Here is a 21,159-nt window from a genome sequence, read left to right on the forward strand (position 1 = left end):
TCTACAGAAAAAAAAAAAGAGAAAATATAGCATAGAAACATATTTTTTCTGACTGAAGAAGGATAAATAGACTTCCTTGGGGTTGGGCACTGGAAAATCCTCAAGTCTACAGATAATACTCAGCTTTCCCAGGCAGTGAAATGCCAAGTTGATGGGAGATAAAGAAGATCTCAGGAAGTTTTATGATTGGCAGATAACCTTCAATAGGGGCACATGTAAGGTGATCCATTTAAGGCTTTGTAAGGGGTACATGTAAGGTGATCCATTTAGGGTGATCCATCTAGGGAGCACTAGATATTACAAACTATACTTGCTGGATGATGAGTGCTGACCTTTAAATTAAGACCCAGGAAAGGGCTCAAGGAAACACTGTGGACAGTGCACTGAAGAGAACAACCTAGTTTTCTGTTATGGCAAAAAAAAAAAAAAGGGTAACAAAATCAGGCACTGTTAAGAAGGGGATTAAAAGAAAAACAAAATAATTCTCCTTTTACATAGAACTGCAGGATATCTTTATTGGTAAAGTTACATAAGCAGCTCTGATCTGCACATCTCAAGGACAGAAGAGAGCTTAAGGGGAACAAAGAAGGGCAATTAAACCATTGATGGCAGGCTCCAAAAAAAAAAAAAAGGTTTTTTCAGTATGATAATACAGAGGTAGCCAGGAGACATGATCAAAATTATGAAGAGGCTTATGCTGCTGAATAACTGAATGATGACTTGGCTCACCAAATCTCTTGAGCTAAGAAGCACTTTTGAAGCATAAAGTTTTTATTTTTTAATAGTTCTGCTTTGTTTATACAACTGCCAGTGATGATGGCCAGTGCAGGCAGGCTCCTTTGGGAAGAACCTCCACCAGAGGTTGGGAGAAATACGAGCTAAGTTGGGGAGGGATCAAGAGTACCTCAATCCCCGTTACTTACCTTCAGTAATGTTGACTGGCTGACTTCTAGTCGGATTTGCTTTCTCTGCCACCACTTGTGCCTGACCAATCTCAATTTTTATGAATATGAGTTTAACACAATCCCCCACCCCCATTCCATAGGGCTTTTCAACTCTAGTGGTCCACACATTGGCACCAATCTGTCTGCCTATGATTGTCTGTAACTTAATCCTTAGCCATGGTGTAGAAAGAACAGATATCTGACTCCAATTTTAACACAGCGGATAGAAGGTAAGAATGCATGATGAATATTAATATTCAATTCTCTAATATTTACACCAGTAGAAGAAAGCACAGGTCTCCATAATGAACCCTGACAACTGAAATGAACCCTGCCAGGTTAATGAAATAAGACACATGTAGGTTTCTTTAGCTAAGAAAGTAGCAAATAAGGGATTCTTCAGGATAGCCTAAAAGCTCTGCGCTTGGGATGGCCTTAATCATATTGAGTAAGATCCAACCTGGAGCATGGCTCTGGTCCAACTGCTTGGCTCTGCCATACAGCGGATAGCTACTGATCAAATAAGCATAATGACCAGTATACAAAAGCTTTATAGGTATATAGATGTTTTCTTTTTTACATTGTTCTGGTTTACATTGTGAGATGGGGGCCATTTCATCCTACAGAACTGCAATCCACTTATTACTGGCTCAGTGTTACTGCCATACCTTTCACAGATCTGGTAATATTTTTCATCTTGTATGCCATCCTGAATGGGCACATTTACACTGTAGTACCGTCCCTTCCCTAGGCCAACATCAGACACGTCACCTGTTCCTATAAAAGAGAAGAGCACTATGATCAGTTATTAGGAACATGAGAACCCAGAAAACTTAAAGGATTTCCTGATAGGGAAATTTCTAGGGAAAGAAATTAAGAAAAATAATATAAAGAAGTAACTATTGTAAACAATCTTGGAGAAGCAGGCAAACCATAAGGAAACTGAAAAACCTCAGTTTTCATCTTACTAGATCAAATGAAAAAATAAGAGATTAACTCCTTTGCTTGGCTTCATGCTTTTTGAGTTGACATAACATCAATTTATCACTGCAATTATTCAGGATGTTAGGAGTTGCATGGGGTGTCTACTAGTAAGGTAAGCATAAGTGATCTGTTGACAGTCCATAAAAATCACCTGGAAAAAGAAACAGCTTTAATATCATTCTTCTTGTTATTGTCACCTGAGGTGACCTGTGTTAAAATTTTGCATAGGATTGTGGCAATAAGGCATTAACAACATGGAACTGTCCAAGTATAAGAAATGTATAGAAGAATTTCAGTATTTAGTCATCAAACGTAATACTGAGTTTATGATCACTTGCCTGGGAAAAATCCTGGGGAGAATTTGTGCAGGGACACGGTCATGACTTTGGAGGTGAAACTGAAGGCGTCTTCTACACCTAACAGATAAAGAAACATCAAAAGAATCACTTCACATATGGCATTCCTATTTTCAACATCTGAAAATCTAGAAAGCAGCTGTGAGAAGGAGGGTAGATGAGAAGGCAGCAATATAAAACTAACAAGCTGAGGAATAAAAGTAATATGAACCTCTGGTCTCTAATCTCATAATTACAAGATGAGGTAGAACTTTGGCCCCAAGTGAAGTTCGGGGGTTCCTTTTCAAACTCATGGAAAACTATAACTGGACTTCCCCTTTCCAAGCAATGGGATGTCTGGGCTCTCTTTGACAACCTGTTCTAAAAAGTAGGGAAAGGCGAGAGCCTAGAATTGAGGCACTATCAGCAGAATTGAATAAGGGAAACTGGAGCCATCTTACAAGTTGTATGTTTTGTTTTGTTTAAGTGGTTATAGTTAAAGTCTTGGGATTTTTTCCAAAGATGTACAATGTGATAACCCTTTGAAAAATATGACCAATACAAACATTAGCCATTATATACTGAAAACCTAATTATAAAGTGCCTTTCTATAATGCAGATTTGGTTATAAATAAGTAACTTATAGTGCATCTTTCTGGCTAAAACATGGAAGGCTGAAAACAGCCGTGACCTTGTCTCCTAATAGCAGCCTTATAACAGTGTTTTAAAACCTGAAGAAAGATGGGCGAGAAAGGGGTCTGTTTTCCATTTTAACTTAACTTAGTAAACGATTAGAGGCCTGGGAGATAAAAGCTGGGATTTAAAGTAACCCTCACAAGCCTCTATGTATACAGGTGAACACACTGCCCACCTCCACCCCTTTCCTCTCAGAATCACATATAGTCACACTATGTTCAGATAATCAATCTGTAAAATGGGAGGACTATTAGCAAATTCAGGTACTGTCCTCTTTCTTACTTCAAACAAAGAAATTGTCTCTGTATTTATTTAATGTTTTCAGTCTTCACTACAGCCCGACAGCGACTTTAAAAAAATATTAACTCTATTTGTATATAACAGGTATGTTTGAATTTCCCAAGCCTTATGTTTTGCCCTAGGGAGGCAGTTAAAACCAGTTAAAGGCTCTAAGCAAAAAGCATGAAGTAAACAAAATAAAACAAACAAAATAAATGAAAATAGTATTTCAACTTAGAAATGAAGTCTTAAACAAGGATAATTCATGAAAATCTTGACTATTGATCAATCCAAAAATGTTGTACCAATTTACACTTAGACCAATCATGTATGAGAGTTCCCAAACTATTGTTATTCTCTTTAATCTTAGGCAGAAAGAATGGTCTTGCTCTAATTTGCCTTTCTTTGAGTATTAGAGTGTTGAGCACCTTTTCATAAGTTTAGTGGCCATTTGTATTTCTTCTCATGGGAAATACCACTAGGCACAGTTATAAAATCATATTTAAAAAGGAGATGTACACAGATAGGAGGAAGCTATGGACTTGGTGGGAAAGAGGAGAGTGGTTAGGTAGGTGAAAGAAGGCAAGGATGGGGTAGGGGTGGCTAGTGAAGCCACCACAGGATGCTAGCTATGTAATCATGGGAGATTTAAAATAAACCAAATGCATAAGAGTTGGGGGGTGGGGCAGGGGTCACTGTAAGGGAGGTGCTGAAGAGGGGAAATAAACTGAAATGAAACACACCATAAAAGTTGGCTAAAACAGGAAACTCTGAAGGGTGTAGAAATAACATTGCAAATGGAAAGAACAGTTTCAGGTGACAGTTTCAGTTCATTCTTATATGGTTCTGTAGAGTTGATTGTATTCTTAAACTCTGATACTAACAGTTTGAATTTCATAATCATTCATTGATCAAATATTTTAATGAGCTGCTACTATACGCATAGTACTGTTGGTTCAAGGCATTATATAAAACAAGAAGAAGTAAACAACTTGATCTCTGCTCTGAAGGAACTTATAGTTTCTATGGGAAGAGAAGACACAGACACATTAAAAAATTAATTAAAAATACAAGGCAATATGTAATAAAATATCAAATTGGTGATATGAACAATACGGGACTTGAGAGGAGGGAGAGAACACTTGAGCTGGAGTGGTCAGGGCAAATCTGTTACTGTTGGAACTTGAACAAATGGGTAGAACTTGGGACAGGTGAAATAAAACTAAATTAGGAAAAAAGGAGGCAAAGTCAGGGAGGTGGGAATAATGAGACATGTCTGGGAACACTGAGCCATGTCATGAATAGTGAGACATGTCATGAATAGTTAGACATGCTCATTGAGTAGTGTAGCCTGGACAGCAAGTAATGAGAGATAAGGGTGGAAAGATGAGGTGAGGCCTATTCAAGGTAGGCCTTGAAAGACTAGGTAAAGAGTGTGGACTTTACCTTGAAGACCACTGTTTTTCAAAGTGTGGCCTGTAGAACAGCTGAGGTATTAAAATGTAGTTTCTTTGGTTCCATGCCAGACCTACTAAATCTGAATATTTGGTGGATATGGCCCAGCAATCTGCATTTTAAAACAAACTTCCCCAGGTTATCCTGATGCACTTTCAAGTTTGAGAACCATTGCTGTAGGCCAGGGGTCAATGAACTAAGTGGCTAAATAGTAAACATTTTCGGCTTTGCAAACTACTTAAGGTCTCTATTGCACACGCACACACATATATACACACACACAGACACATTTTTTAAAAATATATTTTCTCTTTTATAACCCTTTAAAAATGGAAAAACCATTCTTATTTTATTAAGAGACAATGACTTGCTCTGTCGCCCAAGCTGGAGTGCAGTGGCACGATCATAATTCACTACAGCCTTGACCTCCTGGGCTCAAGCAATCCTCCTGCCTCAGCTTCCTAAGTAGCTAGGAATATAAGCACACAACACCAAACTCAGCTAATTTTTTTCGAGATGGGGGTTTCACTTTGTTGCCCAGGCTGGTGTCAAACTCATGGTTTCAAACAGTCCTCCCACTTCAGCCTTCCAAAATATTGGGATCACAGGCATGAGCGACTGCACTTGGCTGGAAAAACCATTCTTAACCATTCTTAGCTTACTGGCCATACAAAAACAAGCCATAGGTCAAATGCTACCCCTTGTTATAGGCAATAAGGAGTCTCTGAAGGCTTTTAAGCAAGGCTGTGTTTCGCACCGGTTGAGCATTCAGATATTCAGTGAAAATGGTTCTCAAAGTAGTATATTGGTGGTTTTAACCTCTCTTCTCTCTGTTACCTTTAATTTTCTGTCATGGTTCCATGGTAGTAGCATCCATGCAGATGAAGCTCTCTGGAAAGGTTCCCTCAACAATTTCATCCTTCTTTCTCTGTTTTGGCAGTGGAGCTGACCCTAACTTCAGACATATGATATTCTTTTCCTCTCTATGCCTTGATTATGTTAGTTTGTCTGAAAAAAAAATCCCTGGAAACAGGGAAATGGCAATCATTGATGTGAGGGAGGAGTATTTTCAACTAAGAATTTACGGGATAAGTGTTCTTAAATAAATGGAAATTCTACGTGTCCCAGACAGGATTTCTTAAAGAAACAGAATGTGGCAACTGTCACTGGAGCTCTACATTCTAGATGGAAAATACATAGAAGGGTCAGATAAATCCTGTCAGTGGAGTCTTCTAAGAGAGGATTAATGGGTTAAGGCAAACTGTTAAGTGATTCTGCTATTAAATGTTAGGGAAGATGTCCTGTTTGTACGGCACTAAATATTTTAACAATACAAAGAAAATGGCACAGATTCTGATCACTACATGAGTTGGCAACCTATTGGTGAAAAATTCAGAATGTTAGCCCATCATACGCCCATTCTATCTTGAGAAAAGCATCAATGAAAAGAGACAAGACTGTCATCCCTATAGATTCCCTTAGAACGAATGGAAATGGCCTGAGGGAGGTTACTGAGCACTGGAGTAAACACTAGGTAAGATTTTCACTTCTTAACATTCTCTATTAGTTCTAAGGTTTGCTACATGAGGAGAGAGGAGAGGTAATTACAGGAGCCTGGCTTGGGCAGCAAAGCAGGAATTGCATCAATTAGAGGAATCACTACACTACCTACTTTAAATTCTCAATTAGGAAAATTTCAATTACAGCAGACATTTCTACCAGTTGCCTAGAAGCAGCTTAACTGATAAAAACTTGCTGTCCTAGCAGCAAAGCATCTTTAAAACCAAAGGGCTTACCATCTCCATGGTGCAGATCCAAATCCACGTAGAGAATACGCTCAAATTTCCGTCGCAATCGTAATATTCCCAGGACAGCATCATTGAGATAACAAAAACCAGATGCTTCATCTCTGTAAGAAAACAAGTTGCTACAGCCAACAGCCAAAAAGCAATCCAAGGGAGTCTTTACAGCCAAGGATCTAACCCTTGAGATCTAGTCCCCTAAAGTTCCCCCTTCTTTTAAGAAAAACAAAAATCCATCTACAAAGATTATAAGTAAATGACCCAGAATGATCAGGGAATTAAGTATTTCAGTAAAGTAAATATTCGGGTAAACTGGTAACATTTTCCATTCTTGAGCCCAGATTTTCAAAGCATTAGAATATTATAACTATATTGAACAAGAGAGAACCACCTTTCCCTGGATTTAGGAATCACTTCAAAAAATTTGTATACCCTGGGGTCATCATGAGGAACACTGGTAATCACTTACAGGACTTAAAGAAAGCTAGAATCTAGAAGAGGCCTTAAAGACAATCTTGCTCAGCCAGATGTAGAAGATGTTAGAGATTGGATTCTCTGTACTGACCCTGTGACATAACCTAGAATTTTTTTTAAAAGTTAGTTTTGCACTTGTTGCTCATAAAAGCTGAGTGTAGAATATACAAATGCATAATCTCCTGGGCAGTATAATATGGTTGCCTATCTGTAAATGCAATTATTACAATGAAGAGTGAAGCAGTCTTTTCTAAAGTTATTTTGTTTTCTTCACTAAAATTTTCTTCATTGACTTCACTGGTGTCCTTTAACTTTTGTGCTATCAGTGATACTGCGTCACTTTAACCCCTTGTCAAGGTTAACCCGCTCTTTTACTACGCTTCCATTAAGCCTTGCTGATTAGATGTAAAATAACATTCTTTATCATCAAGAGTGTATTTAAGTTATTTTTAAGGCCTCATCCTAAATGCTTAATTTATTTTGCTTCCACAGACACTTCAAATATCCAGCCCATGTTTTCTGAGTTCTCCTTGAGATTGCCTAGGCATAAGCAACAGTTAAAATGGCATCTTTGTTACTATGAGACTGTAAAGCTCTTTGTAGTGCCTTCACAATACATAAACTTCTTCATGAAATCTCTTCCATAATAACATTTCATATTCTAAATAATGCCCTGGTTCACAGGCTGAATCAATAAGACACGTACACTGGCAAGCAGAAGGTTGGTAAAAATATCTTTAGACACTGACTTTGCTTCATGATGGTGAACTCGGCAATCATCTAGCCAAAGAATAGCTTGGCCTTAGGTATGCAACCAGGTAGAGACCAATTAAAGAAAAAGATGTCTCCATCTATGAATTCTCTTTAAATAAGAATTAAATGTGTGATTTTGGAAGTTCTTAGATGCGAATGCTATTTTCCAATTATGAAAAGCTTACATTTTGTAAGTTTACTGCCTTAGCACATTAAAAAAAGAGATAATTTGCCGTCCTTCTGAACATCAATAACTTTTAGGTAGATGGGACGGAACACTAAGTGCTAGGCAAAAAGAGGAGAGAGATGTGGAGGAAGAGTACAAATCAATACAAGACATGCTTCCTTTCCTCACAGAACTTACAATTAAACTGGGAAGATAAGGCATAAACACAGAAAAAAAAAACAAAACCCAATCATCCAAACAAAAAAGGCAACCAGAAATAATATGGCAGATAAAGGAGAATACAGAGAAAAGCTATAGACAAGATTGACAAAGTAGACTCTTCTCATTGACAACATTGAGATTTACCTGAGCCCTGTGCCTTTGCAAAAGCAGTGATGGTTAAGAAACCCTCCAACCTTTTGTGTTACGAGAAATGGCGAACTGCAAAGGACCACATTGCCCTGGCATATTCTAAGGAAAGACTCTCCTTCCTCAGCATGCTCATAAGACTGGTAGATGACTCCTTTATTTACCTGCCTCCATTAAGCAGGTGGCCCCCTTCCTTTTCTTTAAAATGTTCCTTACACTAATGAACATTCTCCTCATGGCAATAGCCTGAATAATAATGATGATCATGATGATGTCTATCATTCAGAAAGGCCTTTATGTCTCATTGTGTGAATTTGTAACATTTTTCTACCTCTGGATAGTATTACTAAATTAGATAATAAAATCTCTTAAAGGAGCTCTATTCTCATTGGCTTATAGAAATAACAAGTGTTTAGATCAATAGAATGTTCCTAAAATCCCCAGAAAATAAGGAAATTGAACGTTTAAGATTTTCAATATGCTAAAAAATGTATTCCTATAAAAACAAACTCAAATACTTTAAGAATTCAAGTTCATATAATTTAGGTAAATCTTGGGCAAATGTGACTAATTTAGTAATTTTTGGCTTACTAAAACCAGCCATGGCTTTTCTGATTTATCAGTGTTGGGCATAATATACAGGTAGATTTTTTTTCTACTTGAGTATATTCTTCCTAAACATAGGCAGGTTTACTGATTGAATGAGCTAACATTACTTCTCCTGTTTATGATTATAAAAAAATGTAAATTTGTTTAACCAAGTTGAGTCATTATTCTGACAAACTTTATTTCAACAGTAATTATGTTTTGTAGTATATCAACTTGAAGATAATTTACAAAATCTTTAGGTAACTAAAAACTTTGGGCTGATACTAAATTGAATTAATGAATATTCATTACATACCTAGACCATTTCTAAGTAAGAGAATGCTGAAATATTAATTACTACATATAATTTTGTATGCTTTTGCTTCTTATTTCTACATGCTGCAGAGAAGTTATGTATACTTGGGCCTGGTAATGAACATGTTATTTTTTGCCAATCAAAGAAGTTGTTATAAAGGATGCATATATAGAAAGTTGTAGAGGGATCACAGAAAGGGAATTTTATTTGTTGAGGTGGCTGGCTAAGGTTTGATGAGTTTATTTATAATATTTCCAAAAAGAACTTTAGTATCAAATATTCTGATGCAAAGCTAGAATTTGGTTTCCTCACTGTTAAAATGGCAAAAAAAAAAAAAAAAGATTTGTTCTTTCACCTTGTTGAAAGAGAAGTGCTAGAAAGAATTAGATTTATTCAATATATTACTATTGAGGAGTTGCATGGGAAGAGTTGTCAAATCAGAAGAGATGCTTTGCTTTTTCTAGGTTAAATTGGTATAGGTAAAATGTTATTAGCATAAACATTTTAGAAATTGTATGCTGTATGGAACGTCTCTACAGATTCATTAGTGTTGTCACTGGCCGAGATATGTCAGAATCCTGATGCTGCTTTGCTAGATATTAGATAACTATAGTATAGTGTTTTCAGTAATAATTTCAGTTTTTTAAAATGTTAACTTGGTCTTCACATTGCTTTGTTTTGAATCTAGCATTTTTCCAGTCATTAGTTTTCAACTGGGGATTCACATCATTTACCTATGAAATTCTGTTAATATACACATGTTTAAGAAATATTCCAGATTACTGAATCTCTTTACTTGATGTTCTTGATATATTCTGGGTATATTCAAACTATATGCTTGGTATATTGATGATATATTACGTCAGGATTATTATATGTTATATCTGAGTCTTTTTTCTCTATAAAGATGATGTTCATGCATTTTTATAAATTACATATAATACCCTCTCTTTTTTGAAAATAGGATTTCTACAGTTTGGATATTTGGCCTTCCAAGCCTCATGTTGAAATTTGATCCCCAGTGTTGGAGGTGGGGCCTAGTGGGAAGTGTTGGGTCATGGGGGTATATCCCTTACAAATGGTTTGGTTGTGATCTCACAGTAATGAGTGAGTTCTCACTCTATCAGTTCCTGCTAGAGTTCCCCTGAGAGCTGGTTGTTAAAAAGAGCCTGGCACCTTCTCCCTCTCTCTTGCTTCCTCTTTCACCATGTGATTTGCACACGTGGCTTCCCTTTACCTTCTGTCATAAGTGGAGGCAGCCTGAAGCCCTCACCAGAAGCAGATACTGGCACCATGCTTCTTGTACAGACTGCAGAGCTGTGAGCCAAATACCTCTTTTCTTTATAAATTACCCAGACTCAGGTATTCTTTAGAGGAACACAGATGTACTAAGACAAGGGCTAATCGTTATGTATATAGACATTTTGTCTGGATCTGATAGACCTCTACAGAACTCTCCACCAAAAAACAACAAAATATACACTCTTCTCATTGCCACATAGCACATACTCTAAAATCAACCACATAATTGGACATAAAGCAATCCCCAGCAAGCACAAAATAACTGAAATCATACCACCAAATACATTCTTGGGACACAGCACAGTAAAAATAGAAGTCAAGACTAAGAAAATCACTCAAAGCCACGCAACAGAATAATTACACGGAAACTAAACAACATGCTCCTGAATAACTTTTGAGTAAATAATAAAATTAAGGCAAAAATCAAGAAGTTATTTGAAACTAACAAGAAAATAGATACAATACACCAGAATCTCTGGGAAGCAGCTAAGACAGTGTTAAGAGGGAAATTCCTAGCACTAAATGCCCACATCAAAAAGGTAGAAAGATCTCAAATTAATAACTTAGCATTACAACTGAATTAGAGAAGCAAGAACAAATCAACCCCAAAGCTAGCAGAAGACAAGAAATAACCAAAATCAGAGCTGAACTGAAGGAAATTGAGGCATGAAAAACCATTCAAAAGATCAATGAATGCAAAAGTTGGATTTTTGAAAAAATTAATAAGATAGGCCGCTAGCTAGAATAATAAGAAAAGAAAGAAGATCCAAATAAACACAATTAGAAATGATGAAGGGAATGTTACCACTGACCCCACAGAAGCAAAAATAACCAGCAGAAACTATGATGAACACTCTATGCACACAAACTAGAAAATCCAGAAGAGATGGATAAATTCCTGGACATATACACCCTCCTAAGACTGAACCAGGGAGAAACTGATACCCTAAACAGACCAATAACGAGCTCCAGAATTGAATCAGTAATAAATAGCTTTACCAACCAAAAACAGCCTGGCACTTGATAGATTCACAGCCAAATTCTACCAGATGTATAAAGAAAACTGGTACTATTCCTACTGAAACTATTCCAAAAAATTTAAGAGGAGGGACTCCTCCTCGACTCATTCTATGAGAGCAGCATCATCTTGATACAAAAACCTGGCAGAGATACAACAAAAAAGAAAACATCAAGCCAATATCCTTGATGAATATTAATGCAAAAATCCTCAACAAAATAATTGCAAACCGAATCCAGCAACACAACAAAATGCTAATCCACCATGATCAAGTAGGCTTCATCTCTACGATGCAAGGTTGGTTCAATATATGCAAATCAATAAATGTGATTCATCACATAAACAGAACTAAAGACAAAAACTACATGATCATCTCAATAGATGCAGAAAAGGCTTTCAATAAAATTCAACACCTCTTCATGTTAAAAACTCTCAATAAATTAGGTATTGAAGGAACACATCTCAAAATAATAACAGCCATCTATAACAAAACCACAGCCAACATCATACTGAATGGGCAAAAGCTGGAAGCATTCTCTTTGAAAACTGGCACAAGACAAAGATGCCCTCTCTCACGACTCCTATTCAACATAGTATTGGAAGTCCTAGTCAGAGCAATCAGGTAAGAGAAAGAAATAATGGGCATCCAAATAGGAAGAGAGGAAGTCAAACTATGTCTGCAGATGACATGGTTCTATATCTAGAAAACCTCATAATCTCCGCCCAAAACCCCTTCAGCTGATAAACAGCTTCAGCAAAGTTTCAGTATACAAAATCAATGTACAAAAATCACTAGCATTCTACATACCAACAATAGTCAACCCGAGAACCAAATCATGAAAGAACTCCCATTCACAATTGACACAAAAAGAATAAAATACCTAGGAATACAGCTTACCAGGGAGGTGAAACATCTCTATAATGAGAATTACAAAACACTGCTCAAATAAATCAGAGAAGACACAAACAAATGGAAAAACATCCCATGCTCATGGATAGGAGGAATCAATATAATTAAAATGGCCATACTGCTCAAAGCAACTTACAGATTCAATGCTATACCTATCAAAATACATGTGACATTCTTCACAGAACTAGAAAAAACTATTTTAAAATTCATATGGAACCAAAAAAGAGCCCAAATGGCCAAGACAATCCTAAGCAAAAAGAACAAAGCTTGAAGCATCATGTTACCCAACTTCAAACTACACTACAGGCTGACAGTAACCAAAACAGCATGGTACTGGTACAAAAACAGATACATAGACCAATGGAACAGAATAGAGAGCCCAGAAATAAGGCTGCACACCTATCACCATCTGATCTTCAACAAAGCTGACAAGAGCAAGCAATGGGGGGAAGACTCCCTATTCAGTAAATGGTGCTGGGATAACTAGCTAGCCATATTCAGAAGATTGAAGCTGGACCCCTTTCTTATAGGATATACAAAAATCAACTCAAGATGGATCAAAGACTTAAATGTAAAACCCAAAACTATAAAAATCCTGGAAGACAACCTAGGTAATACCATTCTGAACATAGGAACGGGCAAAGATTTCATGACAAAGACAACAAATGCAATTTCAACAAAAGCAAAAATTGACAAATGGGATCTAATTAAACTTCAGAGCTTCTGCACAGCAAAATAAACTATCAACAGAGTAAACAGACAACCTAGAGAATAGGAGAAAATATTTGCAAACTATGCATCTGATAAAGGTCTAATATCCAGCATCTTTAAGGAACTTAACAAGTTTACAAGAGAAAAACAAAAACCCAATTAAAAAGTAGGCAAGGGATATGAACAGATACTTTTCAAAAGATGACATACATGTGGCCAACAAGCATAGGAAAAAAAGGTCAATATCAATGATCATTAGAGAAATGCAAATCAAAGCCACAATGAGATACCATCTCACACCAGTCAGAGTGGCTACTATTAAAAATTCAGAAAAATAACACATGCTGGCGAGGTTGCAGAGAAAACACTTATACCCTGTTGATGGGAGAGTAAACCAGTTCAACCATTGAGGAAAGCAGTATGGTGAATCCTCAAAGAGTTAAAAGTAGAACTACCATTTGACTCAGCAATCCCACTACTGTGTATATACCAAGAGGAATATAAATCATTCTACCATAAAGACACATGCACGTGAGTGTTCACTGTGGCACTATTCACAACAACAAAGACCTGGAATGCTCATCAATGCCGCATGTTCTCATTCATAAGTGGGAACTAAATGATGAGAACTCATGAACACAAAGAAGGAAACAACAGACACTGGGATCTATTGAGGGTGGAGGGTGAGAGGAAGGAGAGGAGCAGAAAAGATAACTGTTGGGTACTGGGCTTAATACCTGGGTGATGAAATAATCTGTATGACAAACCCCTGTGACACAAGTTTACCAAGTAACAGACCTTCACAAGTATCCCCGAACCTAAACTAAACTTTTTTAAGAAAATAGATATTTTGGCCGGGCATGGTGGCTCATGCCTGTAATCCCAGCACTTTGGGAGGCTGAGGTGGGCGGATCACAAGGTTAGGAAATTGAGACCATCCTGGCTAACACAGTGAAACCCCGTCTCTACTAAAAATACGAAAAAAAAATTAGCCGGGCGTGGTGGCACGCGCCTGTAGTCCCAGCTACTCAGGAGGCTGAGACAGGAGAATCGCTTGAACCCGGGAAGGGGAGGTTGCAGTGAGCTGAGATCATACCACTGCACTCCAGCCTGGGCAACAGAGTGAGACTCCGTCTCAAAAAAAAAAATGATATTTTGTTGAAAAAAAATTTTTGGATTGACTTTTATCTCATTTTCCATGCCACAGAAACTACACCTCTTTGTCAGTTGCTTTAGTATTCTTGTAATGAACTCTTATTGTATTTTTCCCTTTTGAAAATGATCAGCAATAAGTTAACCATAGCTGTTGTAAGTCTTTTATCAGCTACAGGTAGACAGCTTTTTATGTTTTACACCAATGCTTCCCTGAAAGCACTTGCAATCAGCTACAAGCTAGAGGGCTTCATCTTCAACAAAGCGCTTTTTCAGAGTCCCGTGGAAAAGAACTATGCCAGGTACTTTTGTGTACAGGCTTATGATGAGATGGTTTAAACAACTTTGAGACCACACTAGTGAACTGAGGCAGGATTTTGAGAACTCTAGTTGAGAAGCAAGTGTGTTAATAAGATAGTGCTAACCCAAGGTGGAGTGGAAAAAGAACTAATTACATAGACCTGAATGACAGAAGGGATGATTTGGGTTTTGTTTGGAATATTGCTAAAGCTTTAATATTCTGTTTTCTGGATATATAAGAAACTCACTTCCTATTTCTCTTACACTATCTATAATTCATAACTATCTAGTAGACCATGCTTTTGTAAACTGAAATGTTTGTAAATGATATCTTATACCCCTGAGTTCTCCAGGATTTGGAAACTCTCATTGAGTATTCTTATTTTCATAGCAATATAAATATCTGCATTGGTTCAATAAAAATCTGTCTGCCCTTCTTACCAGATCATGATTAGAAATATTGGTATGTAACCAAGGCCTTGCCTGGAATGTCATATTTGTGAATGATGCTCACTGAATCAGATATGATCAGACACTTTTAAGGAACTAAGGCTGACTTTATGGAGCTAATGCATACAAAGCCCTCTTGGGAAAACTAGCCTGGTACCTGACTTACAGGGTTCTCAGCCTTACAACTGAGTAAGGAAGGTTACTTCCTGGCAAGTCTTAGAAGCTTAGGATATTTTGTTGACCTCAAAAAGAGAACAGTTCTCCCACATTTATAGATACAGCAAGTAAAATCTTCTTAGCTTGATAGGCTTTTAAAATTTCAAATTGAGATTCCTTATGAAAACTTCGAGCAAAGCAAGCTTAAGGTCTATTTGGTAAATTACCATTGTTACTGTGCCTATGTAAATAATCAAGCTAAATCTAATGAGACTTAATTTTTCCTTTTTAATATATTTATTGAGGCAAAACTTACATAACATAAAATTAATCATTTTAAATTGTGCAATTTAGTGGCATTTAGTACCTTTACAATACTGTGTAACCTTCACCTCAACCTAGTTCTAAAACATTTCCATTACCTCAAAAGAAAACCTATGCTCATTAAACATTCACTTCTTATACTCTCATCCCCCTTCCAGCCTCTGACAACCACTAATCTGTGTTGGGTCTCTATGGATTTACCTATTTTGGATATTTTATATGTGTAATCACACAATATGTGATATTTTATGTCTGGCTTCTTTCACTTAATATAATGTGTTTGAGGTTCATCCATGTTGTAGCATGTGCCAGTACTCTGTTCTTTTTTCAGAGCTGAATAATATTCCATCACACACACACACACGCACACACCCACACACCCCACATTGTGTTTATCCATTCATCTGTTGATGAATGGGTAAAATTTGTGTTGTTTTCATTGTATGGCTATTGTGAATAGTGCTGCTATAAACATCTGTGCATAAGTATTCATTTGAGTACTTGTTTGCAATTCTTTTGAATATTTATACTTAGAAGTGGAATTTTTAGGTCATATAGTAATTCTATGTTTAACTTTTGAGGAACGACCAAACTGTTTTCCACAGTAGTTGCACCATTTTACTTTCTCGCTAGCAGTGTATAAGGGCTTCAATTTCTCCACATCCTTACCAGCACTTGTTATTTTCCAGTTATTTTTGTTGTTAAATTCTAGCCATCCTAGTATGTGTGAAGTGGTATCTACTTGTGGATCTGGTTTGCATTTTCCTGATGACTAATGATGTCAAGCATTGTTTTATGAGCTTGTTGTCCATTTGTATACCTTCTTTGGAGATACGTCTATTCAAGTCCTTGGCCCATTTTAAAATTTTTAATCTTTTAAAGTTTTTAAAAATTTAAAATTTTTAATCTTTTAAAATTTTTAAAAATTTAAAAATTTTTTAATTTTTTTTTTTTTGCTGTTGAGTTATAAGAGTTCTTTTTATATTATGGATGTCACACACTTATTGGATACATGATTTGCACATATTTTCTCCCATTCTGCAGGTTGTTGTTTCGCTTTGTTGATATATATCCTTTGAAGCCCCAAAGCTTTACATTTTGATGAACTCCAGTTTAACTATTTTTCTTTTGTTTTTTGAGACCAGCCTTATTTTGCATTCAAGAATAATCTTTCTTGAGCTTATCATTAATCAAAAGGAAGTGACTACAGAGAGAAATTTTGTGTTTCAGCAGAAAACTCTGCCTCATCTATGGCACACCATTCTAGGTTATCAGAGTCTAGTCCTATTCACTGTCTTTGAGCTATTTTGTACCTACTTATAAGCTGCAGGTTACTGATGGATAGGCAAACTTTATCTTGTCTGGTGGAGATATAATTGACTTCCTTAGGGCTAGGCACAGTGGCTCACACTGTAATCCCAGCACTTTGGAAGGATGGGGTGGGAGGATTGCTTGAGGCTGGGAGTTCAAGACCTCATCTTCACAAAAAGTTTTAAAAATTAGCTGGGCATGCACCTTTAGTTCTAGCTACTCAAGAGGCTGAGGCAGGAGGATTGCTTCAGCCTAGGAGTCTGAGGCTGCAGTGGGCTATGATTGTGCCACTGCACTCTAGCCTGGGTGAAGAGACTCTGTTTCAAAAAAAAAAAAAAAATTAGATAATTGACTTCCTTTTCTTCTGTGGAAAAACAAGTTTCGGCACCTACTTGTAAATCAAACTGGATCTTGTTAACTTGTCCAAATTGTCAATCTTTACCAAATTTTCAGTTCTTCTAGGTTACTTCAATATCTGGCTAATATCCTCCAAACTAACTTTTCCAAGTTTTCTTCCTCCCACCTGACTCAGAGTCACTGAGAACTAAAACCTGACTGCCCAGATCCCTACTGGGACTCTAGGTTGTCTTGGAGCTTGCCCTCTTTTCCAGGATCTGAGGCAGCCCTGCAAGCTAAACCCCAGTGGCTCAATATAAACCTAGACGAACACAGAAATGCAGTCGATCATGCATGACTAGAATTCTCCTTGAACAAGCTGCTGCCTAGACCATGATAGAAGTTGTAAGAAATGCTCAAGTCATGCATACCTTTTACATGAAAGATGACTGTCTTAGTCCATTTAGTGTTGCTATAACAGAATATCTGAGGCTGGATAACTTATAAAGAAAAGAGGTTTATTTGGCTTATAATTCTGGTGGCTAGAAAGTTCAAAATTGGGCAGCTGCATCTGGTAAGGGCCTCCCTCATACTGCTTCCATTCATGGCAGAAAGCAGAAGGAGAGCAGGTGTGTGCAAAGAGATCACATGGTGAGAGAGAAAGCAAGAGAGAGAAACTGAGGATACTAGACTTTTTTAAAACAACTCAGTCATGTGGGAACAAGTCCATTCCCATGAGAGAATAAAAACTCACTCACTTCTGCAGGAGGGCATTAATTTATTCATGAGATATCTGCCCCAATGACCCAAATACCTCCCATTAGGCCCCACCTCTTAAGATTGGGGATTAAATTCAACATGAGTTTTGGCAAGGGGAAACCACATATAAACCATAGCAGTAACCAAGACTGTGGACAAACAACATTGCCTAGAGTACCCATACCCTAGCTCCATGAGTGGTGCTGCAAAATGGAAAAGTTCTCTTTAACTGATGCCTTGGAATCCATTGGACTGGTTACTTTCAGGGTTCAATTCTTGGCTCTTTACTATAATATAATCTTTTATATTAACTTTTTTTTGAGATAGAGTCTCACTCTGTCACCCAGGCTGGAATGCAGCGGCATGATCTCAGTTCACTGCAACCTCCACCAGGCTCAAGTGATTCTCCCACCTCAGCCTCCCAAGTAGCTGGGACTACAGGTGCATGCCACCACACCCAGATAATTTTTTGTATTTTTGTAGAGACAGGGTTTTGCCATGTTGCTCAGGCTGTCCTCGAACTCCCGAGCTCAAGCAATCCACCCACCTCAGCCTCCCAAAGTGCTGAGATTATAGGCATGAGCCACCACACCTGGCCAACATTTCTTTTTTCATTATTGCCATCCCTCTTTTAATATGCCTAATTTCCAGGACCCTAAAACAACTGACCTTTGCCACTGTCTCTCAACAGATGGTTCAAGTGGCTTTACAGGAACAACACCGAGAAGAGTCTTTGAGAGACTATTTCTTAGACTTCAGCTTCACCTCACTTAGGAGCTTTATGTTCTCCTCTGAGTTGCTCAATGATAAATGATATTTGTTTTAAACAAAAGAGAGAAATGACAGTATTTAAGTTTATCTGAGCCCTGTGTACCCTAGAAAGCAGTAATGTTAAAAAATCCCCCCCCAAACTTTTGTTTTCCAGGAAAAGGCTAAACACAAGTGACCATCCTACACTGACACATTATTCCAAGGGAAGACCCATCTCCATCCTTCCTCACAACTGCCAAAAGACTTACAGATGACTCCTGTGTTTACCTGTCTCTATAAAATGCCAGGCTTCCTTCATTTTCTTTGAGCTGGTCCTCATTAATAAATATTCCCCCTATTGCAATACCTGAATAAAATCATTTCCTTAATTGTCTGGTACATTTTGTCTTTCACATCATCAACACAAACACATTCATGGAAGAGACCAGGTTCTGCAAACATATTTCTGAAAGTACATTTCTGAAATGTGTCTGCAGCGTTGTGGTTTGGCAGTTGTTTTGTTTTTGTTTTTCCAGATATATCTTGCTTCTTAAATACCCTGGTGAATTATAAACCACAAAATCAATCTTTAAGAAAAAGTGCAGGGCTCAGTCAACTGTATTTCCTTATGTGTATTTGCCATTTTAGGTCCATTAAAGGTCATGGGCTTTGATCACAACATCAATAAATTTATGTAAAACAGCAGGTGGCTACCTTACCCAGGCAGAGCCAGATACCTGCACTGTTCAACAGTTTGTTACTGGCAAAGATTTTGCAACAATCTTTTATGCCAGTACTGGTATCAGAAGTTAGCATTATAGATTTCCAATAATGTTTTCTTATTTGGACCTAAGACTTGCTCAGACATCTATTTTCTCTTTACATATTAGCATACCTCTTATAATTTTTTACTTTCATTGGTAGTAAGGTTTGGCTTTCCTCTGTTGTTGGCATATAATAAAAATAATAGCTGACATCTATTAAGTGATTACCCTATGCAGGAACTGTACTAAGTGCTTTCAATATTGTTAACTCAATAAATTTTCACAACAACCCTGTGAAGTAGGTACTACTATTATGCCCATTGAACAAATGAGAAAACTAAAGCACAGGGAAATTAAGTAACTTGTCCAAGGTCACACAAGTAGAAAGTGTCTGAGCTTGAATTTGAATTTTTGAAACCACTTTATTAAGGTATGCTATGGCTTAAATGTTTGTCCCCTCCAAAACTCATGTTGAAACTTAAATCTCTATGTAACAGTATGAAGAGGTGAAGCCTTTTTGGAGCTGATTGAGTCATGAGGGATCTACCCTCAAGAATAATCTCTTTATGGATTAATGGGTTATTGAGGCAGTGGGTTAGTTACCACAAGAGTAGGTCTGTTATATGCCGGGCGCGGTGGCTCACGCTTGTAATCCCAGCACTTTGGGAGGCCGAGGCGGGCGGATCACGAGGTCGGGAGATCGAGACCACGGTGAAACAAATTAGCCGGGGTGGTGGGGGCCTGTAGTCCCAGTATCGAGGTGAGCAGAGAATGGGCCTGAGCCGAGATTGCGCCACTGCACTCCAGCCTGGGTGACAGAGCAAGACTCCGTCTCAAAAAAAAAAAAAAAAAAAAAGAGTAGGTCTGTTATAAAGGCCAATTTGGCCATCTCTTCTGAGCCCCTTGCCATGTGATGCCCTGCACTCCTTGGGACTCTGCAGAGTCCTCACGAGCAAAAAGGCCCTCACCAAATGTGACTCCTCAACTTTGAACTTCTCAGCCTCCAAAATGTAAGAAATAAATTTATTTTCTGTATAAATTACTCAGTCTCAGGTATTCAGTTAAAGCAATAGAAAACAAAGAAACATATGATTGACATACCAAAAGCTGTACATACTTAATGTTTACAACCTGATGAATTTGGAGTTAAGTATACACCCATGAAACCATCACCACAATCTATGCCATAAAACTATCCTTTACCTCCAAAAGTTTTTTCCTCCTTTATTTATTTATTTATTTATTTATTTATTGTAATAAGAACAGTTAACGTAAGATCTACCCTCTTATCAATTTTTTTTTTTTTTTTTTGAGACAGAGTCTTGCCTGTTCCCCAGGCTGGAGTGCAGTGGTACAATCTCAGCTCACTGCGACCTCCACCTCTCCACCTCCCAGGTTCAAATGATTCTCCTGCCTTAGCCTCCTGAGTAGCTGGGGTTACAGGTGAGCACCATCACATCTGGCTAATATTTGTATTTTTAGTAGAGATGGGGTTTCACCATGTTGGCCAAGTTGGTCTTGAACTCCTGATCTCAAGTGATCCGCCAGCCTCGGCCTCCCAAAGTGCTGGGATTACAGGCGTTAGTCACCCCGCCCAACCTCTCTTAGCAAATTTTTAAGTATACAATGCAGTATTGTTAACTATAGGTGCTATGCTGTACAGTAGATATCTAAGTGTTCACTGATGGATGAATGAATAAAGAAAATGTGATATACACATAAAGTGGATTATTATTCTGCCTTTAAAAAGAAGGA

The 21,159-nt window shown here is 37.6% G+C and overlaps 1 protein-coding gene across 7 annotated transcripts in view; it reads right to left on the reverse strand.

Annotated features, from left to right (window-relative positions):
- Window positions 1–21,159, reverse strand: part of HDAC8 (histone deacetylase 8) — a 250,889-nt gene that overhangs the window by 165,653 nt on the left and 64,077 nt on the right. For all 7 annotated transcript variants that reach the window (XR_009214333.1, XM_032757171.2, XM_032757175.2 and 4 more), the window contains exons 5-7: window positions 6,490–6,602; window positions 2,267–2,344; window positions 1,613–1,721 (exon numbers count right to left, since the gene is read on the reverse strand). Coding sequence is in view for 6 of the 7 variants with exons in the window: in XM_032757171.2 (XP_032613062.1) it covers window positions 1,613–1,721; window positions 2,267–2,344; window positions 6,490–6,602 (300 nt within the window). In the remaining variant the exon portion in view is untranslated. The remainder of the gene's footprint in view (window positions 1–1,612; window positions 1,722–2,266; window positions 2,345–6,489; window positions 6,603–21,159) is intronic.

Source organism: Hylobates moloch, unplaced genomic scaffold (assembly GCF_009828535.3).
Source record: "Hylobates moloch isolate HMO894 unplaced genomic scaffold, HMol_V3 SCAFFOLD_7, whole genome shotgun sequence".
Taxonomy (NCBI): Eukaryota; Metazoa; Chordata; class Mammalia; order Primates; family Hylobatidae; genus Hylobates; species Hylobates moloch.